The 14,194-nt window shown below is 56.7% G+C and overlaps 2 protein-coding genes and 1 pseudogene across 5 annotated transcripts in view; 2 read left to right on the top strand and 1 right to left on the bottom strand.

Moving 5' to 3' along the window:
• Positions 1-45: 45 nt before the first annotated feature.
• Positions 46-13,331, bottom strand: MAD2L2 (mitotic arrest deficient 2 like 2). 3 transcript variants are annotated; one of them, XM_082685410.1, is made up of 9 exons: positions 13,251-13,331; positions 4,967-5,018; positions 4,754-4,872; positions 3,228-3,299; positions 2,565-2,665; positions 1,637-1,731; positions 1,238-1,311; positions 640-732; positions 46-397 (listed from the first exon to the last, which is right to left on the bottom strand). In XM_082685410.1, the coding sequence occupies exons 2-9, from the start codon at positions 5,004-5,006 to the stop codon at positions 356-358; spliced, it is 636 nt and encodes a 211-aa protein (XP_082541536.1). In that variant the 5' UTR covers positions 5,007-5,018; positions 13,251-13,331; the 3' UTR covers positions 46-355. The 3 variants fall into 3 exon arrangements, with proteins under 3 accessions (XP_082541536.1, XP_082541537.1, XP_082541535.1); XM_082685411.1 differs by lacking the exon at positions 13,251-13,331 and adding an exon at positions 12,905-12,929; XM_082685409.1 differs by lacking the exon at positions 13,251-13,331 and adding an exon at positions 5,423-5,901.
• LOC309841870 (small ribosomal subunit protein eS8 pseudogene) lies at positions 8,933-9,662 on the top strand (annotated as a pseudogene). The gene has a single exon. The product of its transcript is annotated as a small ribosomal subunit protein eS8 pseudogene (transcript).
• Positions 13,227-14,194, top strand: part of DRAXIN (dorsal inhibitory axon guidance protein) — a 24,626-nt gene continuing 23,658 nt past the window's right edge. Inside the window, exon 1 of the mRNA XM_082685404.1 lies at positions 13,227-13,353. The gene's annotated coding sequence lies outside the window, so the exon portion shown is untranslated. The remainder of the gene's footprint in view (positions 13,354-14,194) is intronic.

The raw sequence follows: 14,194 nt of genomic DNA on the forward strand, positions 1-14,194 counted from the left end.
TTCAGCTGCTCCTGTCCCTCCCACTCCAGGTAGTGACTGCCCAGCTCAGCCCTTGGGGCCATTTATTGAAACAACTCACAGCACAGTATTTGAGACAGACAGTGTTGGCCGGCCAAATCCCAGGAGGCTAAGATCAGAAATCACAGTCCGAGCATCCTTCCCTGCCTTCCCGGGGAGAGTTTCTCCACGAAGGCAAGCAGCCCTGAGCAGCGCCGTGCTGGAGGGTGGGCGGTCCATACACAAAGGCAATAAGAGCACTTGGAATCAGGGTGGCCCTACAGCACTGCCCTAGGCTGGGGCCCCCAGTGTCCAGCGGTGGGAACATCCAACATCCACGGTGGGGGCAGGCACACCCTCAGCTGCTTTTATGAGCTCGCTCTTCCACGTAGAGCTGCATCTGGTGGACAGGAGTACACAGCCAAGGTCAGGACTGAGGAGTGCCCACAAGCCCCGGGCAGACAGATCTCTGCCAGAGGCTGGGGTCGTGTGGCTGGGGTCTCCAGCCACCGGTTAAGAGAAAGGCAGTTTGGAGCCTGACACCAGGCACTCCCTGGTCATCACACCTTGAGCCACACAGAAGCCTCTGGCAAGGCCTCCGCACACCTTCCATAAAGCTTACCAGGTCCCCACACAGCTCACCTTTAAAATGTCTGATGTCATGGTTTTTAGTGGGATCAGTCGGGGGTCGTGCATGTGGACATCCTGCTCGTCTGCCAGGATCCAGGGAAAGTCCTAGGGTCGGAGACCAGGGGACGCTAGACTGTGGCCTGCCCTCACTTCGCGACCCCCTCCCTCTCCAGAGCTGGGGATCCTCAGACTTCAGGGAACAGCGGAATCACTAGGGAGCTCCCGGCAGGACAGATGCCCAGGCCCCTGAGAGGGCGAGTCTACAGATCCGAGCTGGGCTGGGAACCCGGTGGTTTAACTGGCCCCAGGCACCAATTCTGAATCGGGGGGGAGGGGGGGACAGGGGGGAGGGGCGGTGACAGCAAGAACTGCCACCGAGCTGGCAGCCCCAGGACATGGCTCCACCCTCTTCTCCGTGCTGAGTGCCCAGGCTGGGCAATGACAAGTGTGTGTGACCACCCAGGAGACATACCACAAAAAGCCACCAGCTGCTGGGCACTGCCATAAGCAAGGTAATGAGCGCACTGCCAGCGGCACCCCTGCCCGCTCTGGTTTTCAGGGCCTCCCGGCTGTGTCTTCCCGCCCACCTCCCCAGCCCGCCTCATCTCACCTTGATGACCTGAATCTTCTCCATGTTCCGCGTGGCAGCTTCTCTCGTGTGCACTAAGACGGTGAAGGTACAGCCTGAAGAGGCAAGCGTTTGGTCAGGGCCGGGCCACCTTATGCCTGCCACTGGGCATAGCCTCTTCCCACCTCCCCAGCTGGCTCGGCAGCCCCCCGAGAGGAGACGAGTGGAAACCAAGGACCAGGACAAGTCACAGTCAGTAGGGAGCCCAAAGCGGGTGGAAATCAGGGTAGCTTCCTAGAGGAGGTGGACTCTCAGACAAGTTCTAAATGGCAGGAAGGAAGAGAGGCGGCTTGCTGCAGCCAAGTAGGAACCTGAGAACACGGACCAAGCCAAGGGAGCCCTGGCGATGCCTGAGGATGGGGGCGTGGGGGCTGAGCACACCTGGAGGGTTGTGGTCCAGGACAGCATCACAAACACTGATCTTCAGGATGAAGGCTCGGAGCAGCTGCTCCACATGAGACAGCAGGGAGTCTGAGCTGGAAGGAGAGAAGGGGGGCCTCCCATCACCCTGGCGCCCCCTCCCACCAGCAGGCAGTCAGCCCTGGGCAGGCCTGGGGGCCCAGAGCCCCTCTCTGCTTCTGAGTGTGTTGGTTTCTAAGGGCCTGGCTACTTATCTTGTCTACACAGTTAAAACCATCTGAAAACCAATGTCAAGTGCCATCCCAAACTAAGTCCAAATGGGCCACAGGGAGCCCCAGTAGGTCATTCTAATATGCAGCCCAGTCTAAGAACAAGGACACAGCCCAATCCTGTTCATACCCCAGGACACCAAGCCAGGTAGGGAGAGGGATTGCCCGAGCCTACACCTTGCCCCAGGAAGCCAGCAGCTGACCAGCCAACACCCTTGCCCAAGGGTGGACACTTGACTGGAAAGGCAGAAAACTGGGTCTGTGTCCTAACTCTGTCACCATTTGGGTGACCCTGGGTAGCTCATGTCATCTCTCCGGTCCTTATCCATCTGGAACATCAGGTTGGGACTAGCCCTTCAGCAACGCCATGATCTTCCAGGTGTGGACATCACAGAGGTTACATGGAGAGAGCACCGGGTGGCCAGCTGTGGCTGGGGTGCTAACAGGCCTCGGGATGGCGCACTTGCCATTTTTCTCTTTACCAAGCTTCCTGGAGGAGGTGGACTCTCAGAGGGGTTCTAAAAGGCAGGAAGGAAGACAGGCAGCTTGGTGCAGCCAAGGAGGGACCTGAGAATGCAGACCAAGCCAAGGACTTCAGGGGCTGCCTAAAGCGGTAAGCATGAGACCTGTTTCTAGAGACTTCACAACAGTCTCCAGGAGACCAGGAAGAGGCAGCTTACCTGATGGACAGCAGCGGCGGCTGGGTGATTTCAAAGACAAATTTCTCCACTGGGCGGTGCTCTTTGTCCAAAATCACCACCACCACCTTCTCCACGTCATTCTGCAAGGACAGGAGTCCCCAATTCCAGAACCCGGTAACCCACCACTACCACCACCTCCCCGCCCCGGGAAGGATGGGAAGGATCCACGCACCTCCCTGTTCAGCTTCTAGGCTGAGGGTCCCTGAGAGCCCAGAAGGTCTGAAAAGTTCAAGTAGGCACATTCCCTGACATGAGTGGTACAGACTGAGACAGGAGAGGCTGCCTGGGCCTTAACGGGGCTACATCTCAGAGAGAAGGAGGAAACTGAGGGGCCAAACCCAGAGAGAACTTAGGGGTGGGAAGAGAAACAGACGTGAGCTCTGGGGCAGTTAGGCCCCAATCAGCCAACTCCATTCACCAGGGCTCCGGGGCCCCAGCACGCAGATTGTGGCTCATGTGTCCTGACATCTGTCCCTGGGCAGGGACACTCCAGGACACTTCTGTACCCACTCCAGGGTACAGGAGACAGGCTTTAGGGTGTAGAGTCATTGGGGACCCTGCACGGTCCCAGCATCACCCCATCCTGGAGTGCTGAAGGAACGACTGGGGGTAGAGGTGGGCTGGGGGACTTGGTGCCCTCACCTTCTCCAGGAGTGGCTTGACACAGTGCAAGGTGTCCTGGATATACTGGTTCAGCTCCGGGTGGCAGGACATCTACACACAACCACATGATGGCTCGTGAGGCCCGAAGCACCAACAGGAAACCACCCGACACCCCTCCAGGAGCCCAGGGAGAGAGGCCGGCAGCTCCCTAGGGCTCCACACCCAAGACACTGACTTCCCATCATGGGGCTAAGAACTGTGAATTATCCAGAGAGAGGGAGAAGTTAGAAGAATTCAGTCCCAACATCAGCACTTAATATAGCATTGGGGGTTTCTAATGGGTCCGTGGGCTCCTCCAGGGGCTAAGAAGTCCCTAAATTATGTGTATTTGGGCATACAAGCATTTTTCCGAGAGAAGGGGTCCAAAAATTTAGTCAGTTTTCAAAAAATTGAGAATCTGAAACTAAGAGCTATGTGGCCTTAGATAAATCACTTAGTTTCTCTGAGCTTGACTTAATTCATCTGTGCAAGATCTCGTAAAGACAAAGTGAAGAGTGGGTAAGCACCCAGTACACAGCAGGTGCCCAATAAATGCTATTCTTTTTTCACTCTACGTCCTTCAAACCTCCACCACCTTCCAGTATGGGGTCATCCATTTATTTTAACATTTACTAAGTACCTTCTAAGGGGCCAGCACTTCTAGAGTGGGGAGAGGGAGCACATACTTACTGCTTTGTCTGCCTTTTGGACCTGAGACAACCCAATACAATGTAGGCTGAAGGAAAGCACATGAGGTTTCTAGGAATCACCTCCTCGAAGCAATCATTCGTTCATCAGCCTCAGGAGCTCTTTTAAATACAACCATGCCCCACGGGCAACTCTGATCCCAGGGCCTGGTCCCTAACTTCAGGCAAGGGGAACTCCCAAGTTCAGAGGGCACAAAAAGCAAAGTCACCGCAGTAGTGGGGGAGGCTCTCCGGCTATCAACTGGGAATTAGAAGGCAAGGCCAGGGTGGCTCAGTGGGTTAAGCCTCTGCCTTTGGCTCAGGTCATGGTCTCAGGGTCCTGGGATCGAGCCCCGCGTGGGACTTGGCAGCAGGGAGCCTGCTTCCCGTCCCCTCTCTGCCTGCTGCTCTGTTCTTGTGATCTTTCTCTCTACCAAATAAATAAAATAAAATCTTTAAAAAAAAAAAAAAAAAATAGAAGCCAAGGCCAGCCTGGGGTGAAGGTGGTGGGGGAAGGGGCCTGAGCCTAAAAGTGGAGGATGGTTCAAAAATCTACCCTCTAGGGACGCCTGGGTGGCTCAGTTGGTTAGTGGTTAAGCATCTGCCTTTGGCTCAGGTAATGATCCCAAGATCCTGTGACAGAGTCCCACATCAGGGTCCTTGCTCCTTGCTCAGCGGGAAGCCTACTTCGCCCTCTGCCTTCTGCTCCCTGTGCTTGTGCTCTCTCAATCTCTCTGACAAATAAATAAATAAAATCTTTTAAAAAACAAATCCACCCTCTACCCACCCTGTGATGACCCAGTGACCCCCGCCCAGATGCGGGGGTGGGGGGGCGCTCACCTGGACAGGCACGTTGTACTTCTTACGCTTCTGGAAGATACCCACGGGGTAGACCTCGCGCACGTAGAGGATGAGGTGCACAGCTACCTCCAGGAACTCGCAGAGCACGTCGGCCACCACTGCCATGGGACAGAAGCCGGTGAGCTGGGAAAGCTCGCCGGCCCAGGCCCCCCCTCGCCCCCCACCTCGAGTCCACAGGCCCCGCCTCCCTACCTTGACCAAAGTTGAGATCCTGGCGCGTGAGCGTGGTCATCCTTACCGCCACCTAGGGAGTGCGGCAGGAGTGGGGGCTAGTTCCAAGGGGCTGGGAGCCGCAAGGTCCGCCGGCCTCCGCCGGCCTCCACCGCCCCTCCCCTCCACCTGGGGCAGGACGCTCCCCCTTCACACAAAATCAGGGCCACTAGAATGAACCCTCCCCCCGCGCTGGCGTCCCAGCTCGGGGACATCGGCTGTACCCGATAGCCCTGCTGCCTCGGTGGGCAGGAGAGGCCAAGGCTGGGCGCATGGCCACAGAGGGAACGGCGGGTTGCGCAGGCCCGCGAGAGTAAAATGGGACGCGCGAAGAGCGAAACTGGGCTGGAATAAGACTCCCCCGGCTCTGCCTGGCCGGAAACCTCCCCCGAGGGAGCCCCGCCCCCTCCCCTCCCCTCCCCTCCCCTCCCCCGGTACCGGCTCCGGCTTCGGGGCCCGGCTCGGGGCCCGGCCCCGGCGCGGGGAACCAGCGACCCAACCACTCGCGCCTCCCGCTCAACCAGCGGCCTGGAAGCAGCTCCGTGACGTCCGCGCGGCGCTCCCGCAGGTCCTAGTGACCGCCTCCGGCCACGCCCACTTTCCCGCGCAGCCAACCGTGGGGGCGGGAGGGAGGAGCAGTCGGGGGCGGGGCCTGGGAGGGGCGGGGCCGGCCTTGGCGCCAAGGTCCCCAGGCCGCGCTGCCTCCCTTCCCTTCCGGGTGGGCGCGAAAAAAAGACGGCTTTGCAGACCGCTACTTATTTTGCTCCCTAGGCCATCTTTCTCGCTTTGGGAAGCTCTGAGAGGGGGCGGATAGGTGGTGCTGGTGAGAACCAGGTGGAGGGCACAGCGGGGGACTAAGACAGCGACATCTACTGCTAGCTCCAGAGTCACCATCCCCGGACCTCAGCTGCCCAACCGAAAGCGAATCCGCCGGCTCCGGGGGCGGGGACAGCGGAAGACAGGGTGCACCAGGGACGCCCCAGTCCCGCCCCCACCCGGAAACTAAATGCAGCCTGGGTTTACCTCCCAAGGAGATAAAACCTCCCCGGCCCAAGCATCATAGGGGAAGCTGCCCTTAATAAGGTGCCAGCCCTGTGCGAGGCCCCGGGCTAAGTGTGCCAGCGGATTATCTCTCTAAATCCTCAAACCAAGTCCGCGGGACAAGTACTATGATTGTCCCCACTTTACCGATGAGCCAAACGAGGTTCAGAAGGGTGAAGTAACCTGCATGAATCACACATCTTTTGAGGGAGGGGATGCGTGTGGAGTTGTCCTCAGCACAAACACTTTACAATTTTGGAATCCCCTAGAGACACGGACTCTGGAAGGGCTGAGAGGCCCCTGGGATATAATAACAGTAATGTTAATCGTCACTAATACGGATTGAACATTTATCTGTGAAGCACTGATTTCTTTAATTCCCTCATTAACCCTCAGAGCAAAGCACCCATTTCCTAGCCCCACTTCGTAGATGGAAAACAGGCTCAGAGACGTTCCCTAATTTGACAAAAATCACACAGCTGGTAAACAAACCCAGTTCTGACTTCTAATCTGACTCCAGAGCCTCAACTCATTTTCAGCCGCTTTATCTTACAGGTGGGAAAACTAAGGTCAGAGAAGCATGACCACAAGCCTGGGGAACCTTCCCTGACCTCTGGACTGCTTGTTAGGAGTCACGCCCACCTGTGGGTACACAGATCCTGCCAGCAGTGTTTATCCGTTACAGTTCAGTATTGGAAACCTGTACTCCTTTTCACTCCGGATGCCTTCAAACCTGCATCTGCCCACTTCTGCTGGGGTGAATGCAGGGGAGAGGGTAAGTAACCATTAAGCCAGGAATACCAGCAAAGCATTTCTCAGAAGCAGTCCTAGGAAAGCTGGATCAGAATCCCTGGGGAACCCATTTAACACCTGGGACCCAGGTCTCCCTGACCTACTGGACCAGTCTGGGTGCAAAGTGGGGTACCGGCCCTTTAACAAGTTCCCCAGGTGCCCCGATGCCCCCAAAAGTATGGGGATGGCCTAGCACTCTGGGCTGTTCCCAAGGAAAGTCTGCATTTCATACAATTTCCAGGCTTACCCCAAAGTGATAGATGAATTATTTCAAGAATTGACACACTGGCAGCCCATTTTGGGCTTGTAAACAGTGTCCCCTGCCTCCTTGAGATTTAATCATCTTGGATACTTTTTAGCACTGGAGACAGAGGTCCTTCTTTGTCCCTCTCTGGAGCTGTTCAAGCAGCTTTTCTCACTGGCGACATGAAGTGGCAGTCATGCGGGGACGGGGAGGGGGTTCGGGGTAATTCCTTGTAAATTGTTTCTTAGGATTGAATCTGGGGTGGGAAATTAAGAGTCCAGCTACTCCTGCAGGCTGGCTTCAGGGTACAGTGTGAGCAACATGGGAACTCGTGCCCGGTCCCCAGCCTTAGCCCCCTGCCCTAAGAAGACACAGGGCAAGCCACCTGTCGGTCTGCTAACCCACGGAGCTAAAGCACATCAAAGAAACCTTGGCGGACATACGACCCAACACTCAACATCTTTCAGACATGTAAGTGAGGTCCCAACAGCCTCTGTTTGACTCCAGGGCACCTCCTAGAAACCCATGGACGAAATGCCTACATTTGGGGCTTTGGATTCAAAGCCAGCCATAATCAGAGGAAGGCAGGCTAGGAGACAGATGAAGAGAGATTCAAACTGATCTGCTCCTTCACCCCCAAAAGGCCTCTGTCTTTGTAAAATGAACAGGCTGGACAGATGTTCCCTAAACCTCTGACGGCCTTGGGTTCCATGGGGGCCGAGAAGCTGGAGAGGGGTCGGGGGGGGGCCACGGGGGAGCTCTAGGAGGACTGATCATCTGTCAATCTTATCCATAGGGCTCTGCGGCATCTGGCTTTCTAGATCTTAAGCACATCAGTGTGATGGATAGTCTTGGGACCCAGATTACATTATGGGGTTAATTTATTACATTTTTGAATACCCATTTGCTGGGAGACTGTTTTTCAAAGTTATTTGCATATTTTTCATCATAATGACAATATGTAGGAGGGCATCTGGGAGGAAAGAATGGATGTTTAGGAGGAGAAGCTTATTTGCCAACTGGAGCAGGTCCCTGAGGGTCTGCAATGAGGACAGAAAGAAAATCATTCTCAAGAGACATTGAAATTGAAACCAAGAGAAGGCAAGGTGTAACAAAGTCTTGCAATGACCAAGGCCTTCAAGGGGCAAAGGAAGATTCCTGGGGTCCCCCTGAAAAGACACGCAACGAGTGAACTGGGTAAAACAAGGGGCAGTGGAGTGTCCAGACTCCTGAGATGCTGCCAAAGTCCTCCCAGACTGAGAGACTCAACATTCGTCCCATCCCTGCCTAAGATTCCTAAAATGCCAAACACGGGAGGGGGCTGGGGAGGGGCAGTCACAGAGAATCAGCCACATATAGTCTGGTGACAATCCCACTGGTTCTCCCCACCCCCTTGTTGCTCAAGGACCATTCCAGTTAGAACACCCCCTGAGGGGCACCTGAGGGGCTCAGTGGGTTAAGCTTCTGCCTTCCGCTCAGGTAATAATATCAGGGTCCTGGGATCCAGGTCATGATCTCAGGGTCCTGGGATCGAGCCCTGCATCAGGGCTCTCTGCTCAATGGGGAGCCTGCTTCCCCCCCTCACCCTCTCTCTCTGTCTGCTGCTCTGCCTACTTGTGATCTCTCTCTCTGTCAAATAAATAAAAATAAAAAGAACACCCTCTGAGCAGAGACCCAGCCCTGTTCATTCTTTTGGTCCAGCACCTAACCCAGGGCCTGGCCATACCCAGGTTCTCAGTGAGGGCATGCAAAGGAATTAAGAAAAGACAGGAGAGAGGAAGCCATGGTGCACAGTGACTCATTACCACTTGCCCCACTTGAACCCTAACTTATTCTGGATGAGAACAAACCTGGAGCTTCCACGCCTGCACTACGGGTGGCCACGTGCAGGGAAGAGCGGCTTTCAAAAATGAAGTAAGAGCTCTTTCGCAGCCAGCGCCGGGAGTGATGGGCATCTCTTGGGACAACTGGTGCAAGCGCCGCAAGACCGGGGACAAGAGAAAGCCCCACCACAAGAAGCGGAAGTACGGGCTGGGACACTCCACTGCCAACAGCAAGATCGGCCCCTGCTGCATACACACGTCGGAGTCCGGGGAGGCAGTAAGAAGTACTGTGCTTTGAGGCTAGACATGAGGAACTTCTCCTGGGGCTCTGAGTGTTGTCCGCACAAAACGAGGATTATTGACGTTGTCTACAATGCAGCCAACAACGAACTGGTCCGCACCAAGACCCTGGCGAAGAACTGTATTGAGCTCATTGACAGCAGCCCGTACCAACAGTGGTACGAGTACCACTATGCACTGCCCCTGGGCCGCAAGAAGGGGGCCAAGCTGACGCCTGAGGAGGAAGAGATTTTAAATAAAAAACGATCAAAGAAAATTCAGAAGTATGATGAAAGGAAGACGAATGCCAAAATCAGCAGTCTTCTGGAGGAGCAATTGCAGCAGGGCAAGCTTCTTGCGTGCATCGCTTCACCACCAGGCCAGTGTGGCCAAGCAGATGGCTACGTCCTAGAGGGCAAGGAGCTAGAGTTCTATCTGAGGAAAATCAAAGCCCGGAAAGGCAAATAAATCTTCCTCCCACCTTCAGTCATGTAATAAAGGTGTTTATTGTCCTGTCCAGGAAAAAAAAAAAAGTGAGCTGGGGGGCCACTATGTGCCCCCTCCCCGCACCCACCAGGCTGCTCCTGGGCCTAACGCACTGCTTCCCTCTCCACCCCTGGTCTTTAGTCAGCAGTGAGGCCCTTTCCTCTCTGAATCGCAGGTTCCTCATCTGTAAAATGGGATAATGGTAGCACCAGTTCCATAGAGCTGGGGAATGGGGGACAGAAAACAAGTGAGGTGTTTGCAAAAATGTGAAGTCCGCAGTGTCTGGCCCATACATTCTCAATTGGTGCTGTTATGACAATGAGATTAAGATCTACACGCACTGGGGCGCCTGGGCGGCTCAGGGGTTTAAAGCCTCTGCCTTAGGCTCAGTCCGTGATCCCAGAGTCCTGGGATGAAACCCTGCATCTCTGCTCAGCAGAGAGTCTGCTTCCCCCTCTCTCCCTGCCTGCCTCTCTGCCTATTTGTGATTTCTGTCAAATAAATAAATAAAATCTTAAAAAAAAAAAAAAAAAAAGATCTACACGCATTATCCAAGCCCCTAGAGCAAGCACTCTGTAACCAGCCACCATGCTTTTCAGAACCCGATCTAAAACACCCTCGGCTGCATCCCCTTCCCCATTTCTAAAAAGGCAGCCCCCAAGGTGCCTTACAGGAGGACATGCATCCCCATGGCCAAGATGCCTGAGGACAAGGGACTGTGACCAGCACTCAGCTCCTCCCCTCCCTGATCTGGCCTTCTGAGATGAGGCCTCACTAACATAGCTCCCCAGATCCTCTGCTGACCTCAGACCCAAGCCGGGCCCTGACCTTAGGCCTGCGACACGGTGGGGGCTTCCAGCACCTCGGCCAGGGCACAGTAAACACATGCCATCCCCTCCCTGGTGTTCTGCTGACTCCCCAGCATCATTGACCCCTTGTTCATCAGAAGAACCTTACAAATCATCTCTTCTTAGACTTAGAACCTCCACCCAGAGACACAAAATGTCTTGCACAAGTTCAGGGGTTCCTGGGCCCTCTGAAGTCATCTCAGACCACAGGGTAAGAACCCTTGATCTGGCTCAACTGCCACTTTAAAAAAAATAAATAAATAACTGCTTTGACTGAGATGTATTTCACAAACCATGAAGTTCTCCCTTTAAAGTATGCAATTTAGGGGCGCCTGGGTGGCTCAGTCGGTTAAGCGTCTGCCTTCGGCTCAGGGCATGATCCCAGGGTTCTGGGATGGAGCCCGGCATCAGGCTCCCGGTTCAGTGGGGAGCCTGCTTCTCCCTCTGCCTCTGTCTTCAGCTCCCCCTGCTTCTGCGCTCATTCTCTCGCTCTCTCTCTCTGACAAAGAAATAAAATCTTTAAAGTATGCAATTTAGTGGGTTTTAGTAAGTTGTACAGCAATCAGCACTAATTCCAGAACATTTTCATCCCTCCAAAAAGAAAAACCCCCACACACAGTAGCGGTCAAGCCCCACCCCCATCACCCCTCTGCCGGCCCCAGGCAACCCCTAGACTACTTTCTGTCTCAATGGGCTTGCCTATTTTGGACATTTCATATAAATCCTACAATAGGCGGCCTTTTATATCTGGCTTGTTTCACTTCCATAATGTTTTCAGGATTCATCCATACGTTGGCAAGTATTTCATTCCTTTTTATGGCCTAATAATATTCCATTGTATGAACCCCTCCCCCTCCCCCGGAAGATTTTCTTCATCCTCTCATCAGTCAATGGATATTTGAGTGGTTTCCACTTTGGCCATACAACTCTGGGGAAACTGAGGCTCAAAGTCACCATAACCACAATGGGATAGGAGTCCAGGCCTCTCCTAACATCTGTCTCCCAGTGCATCACTCTGGGACAACCCAGAAGACAGAGAGCATGGCAGAAGATCACCCCATTGGTGAACAGCCAGAGGAGCCGCCTTTGAACCACAGTCTGGATACTGCCAGAGTTTCATTCCTGAAAAGGAGGATCAGGCCCACAGAGGCCCCTCCCATCTCAGCCCCCATCACCTCTTCCCAGCAACAGTTCCTCGCTGTCTGCCCACTTTTGTTCTTGACCTCCTGCAGTCTACTCCCAGCTTTAGGAATTGGAGTGAACTCGTTAAACCCTATCAGGTCATGGCTCCACTCTGCCTAGAATCCAGTCCAAACTGGCGCCCATCGGGCTGATTATATTACAATTAACAAGAGCACTTAATTTTTCTAGAGCATTTCCCCATGAGGCCAGGATCTTAGCAACATTATTTCCTTACAAAGGTCATCGCACTTAATCCTTGAACTCTAATAAGAGTTAGGGATGATGATGAGCTCAGAGAGGTTAGGCGCCTTGCCCAAGGTGACCAGGAATGGCGTCCGCAGATAAGCCCAGGCATCTCGCCTGACCACAGAACGGAGCTCCTAAACCTCTCTGAGCCGTAACTGGCACATTCTGGAGGAGGAGGAAAACAGTCGAAAAGGAACCACTGGGTGAGCTCCGGGCGCCGGGCAAGACTGCCGCTTCTCGCGCGCTGGAGTCCCGCCCTACTGCTCTTTGATCCTCGCCGTGCCTGTGGCCCCACTGACCCCGCCGTGAGTTATGGGGGCCACGGGACTCATAACACAGCATTCCCGGACTCCCAGGGTCATCGGGACGCGGCGCCCCGCGCTGTGATGGATGAGCCAGCCGCCTCTGAGGCTGGCTTTGTCCCGGCTGGGCTGGGGAGCATCAGACGCACTTTGGACAGGGCGTGGCTAGAGGAAGACTGTGTGCGTGTGTGTGTGTGTGTGTGTGTGTTGGGTAGAACTGTATTTCTACTTTCCCTCCCGGGGCGGGGGACGGGGGGGGGGCACACATCAGTGCGGCCGTCACGCCCGGGATTCTCACCTGATAACGTTTGAAGATCCCCCCTATACCCCACATTGAAGAGCGACCTCTCCCAGAACCCCGCCCCCCGCTCTGCGCACTTTCCGAGGCTACAAAGGCCCTGCGGTGCCCGGTCCCGCCTTCCTCGCACCGGGCATTTCTTCCGTCCCATTTGACAGCCTGGGCGGAATAATCCTTTTGGGGACTGGCCGGCCCCTGCCCAGCCAGACGCGGCCGCAGCTGAGCGCACAGCTCCGATCCATTGTTGGGGTCCGCCAGGGACCCCCTGCCGCGACCCTTTGTCGCCCGCTCCCGGCGGGGCCGTTCCAGATGCGCCACCGCTGCCCGCGCCCCGCCCGTCCCACGCGCTCGGGGCAGCGCGGAGGCGGCTCTTACGCACCGGGAGGAGTGGGCCCGCCTCGCCCGGTGCCCGCACGGCCGCCCGACTGCGCCCGCCTTTGTCTGCCTCCTTTGTCTGCCCCGCGCCCTCGCGGCGGCGGCCGCGGCTAGGCCTCTGGGGAGCTGGCCCCGAACGCCGAGCGCAGCTGGCGAGGGCGCGCTGGCCGGGAGCGCGCGGGACCCGGCCCGGCCCGGGGCTGCCCCTCAGCAGGGGGCTAGCCTTGCCCGCTCCAGCCGCCCCTCCCCCGCACCCCTCCCCGCGCGCCCGCCCCCTTCCCGCGCGCCCGCCCCCTCCCCTTTCCTCCAGCCCCACTCAGCCTGGGCATATCCTCCTGCCGCCCGCGCACCTCTCGGTGCCGTCCACGCTTCGCGGCTTGGCCCTTCGCTGCGCTCGGCTCCCGCAGGCGCTCGGCCCCGCGCCCCTCGGCCCCCGCCCCGCCGGCCGGACAGGTAAGGCCTGGCCTTGGGCCCGCCCCTGGCCCCGCCCTCCCGCCGCACCTGGTAGCGGGCCGGGACAAAGGTGGGCTACCTCGTGCGCTTAGGGGCGGGGCGCGCGGGGGTCTGTGGCCAGAGGTGAGGATCCCGCTTTCTGCCCTACCCGCCCCGCCTTCGGAGCCGTCGGTCCGCGTGTCCGCCGCCTCCGCTCCTCGCCGCGTCTCGGCTGAGCTGCAGGCTCTGCTCCGGGTTCTCCGCTTCAGCCCACCTTCCCGCCGGACGCTCACTTTTCTAAGCTCCGACTCTCTGCCTCGCGCGCGCCCTCGCCGCCCTCTCTGGGTCGCGGCGTTCGCCCGCTCTCCTCTTCGCTTTCTCCCCCTGGGACCGATTCTCTCTTTGTCTCTCTGTCTCTGAGTCTCTGGGTGGTCTCCAAGGCTGGAGAGTAGACTGGGGAGTCCACCACCGTTCGAAGAAGCTTCGAAAACTCCCTGAGCCCTGGACAGAGCTGGCAGGCATGTCCTCCTGGCCCTTTCGAGGCTGCCGGGACGCGCTGGGGGGCGGCTAAAGTATTTCTGGGAGAGGAGGTTCTGGGTGCGCCCCTACCGGTATTGCTGGTGGCCCCGCGCCTGGGCGGGTTCCGCGCGGTAGCAACCGCGACAGCCCGGGCTCAGGCCGGCTTCCTGCCCACTGGCTTTTCTCTGTTCGCGCACCTGGGTCTCAGCCGCCTGCGGGAGCCAGGAGCCCAGATTTGAGACCAGGGGGCTCTTGGGTTTCCCGCCAAGTCTTCTTGCTGTCCTCCACTGGGTGTTTCCTTGGCCTTGGCCTCCGTCTGGTCTCCTGCTCGGCACACTTCTCC

Source organism: Mustela nivalis, assembly GCF_964662115.1.
Source record: "Mustela nivalis genome assembly, chromosome: 10".
NCBI classification, from domain to species: domain Eukaryota; kingdom Metazoa; phylum Chordata; class Mammalia; order Carnivora; family Mustelidae; genus Mustela; species Mustela nivalis.

Bases quoted from the DNA above. Each gene is read 5' to 3' on its own strand.
- MAD2L2 (XM_082685410.1), bottom strand. From the start codon at position 5,006: ATGACCACGCTCACGCGCCAGGATCTCAACTTTGGTCAAG. The intron at 2,666-3,227 runs GTGAGGGCACCA...CTGTCCTTGCAG, and splicing joins TCAAGCCACTCCTGGAGAAG to AATGACGTGGAGAAGGTGGT. The intron at 398-639 runs GTGAGCTGTGTG...CCTGTCCACCAG, and splicing joins TGACATCAGACATTTTAAAG to ATGCAGCTCTACGTGGAAGA.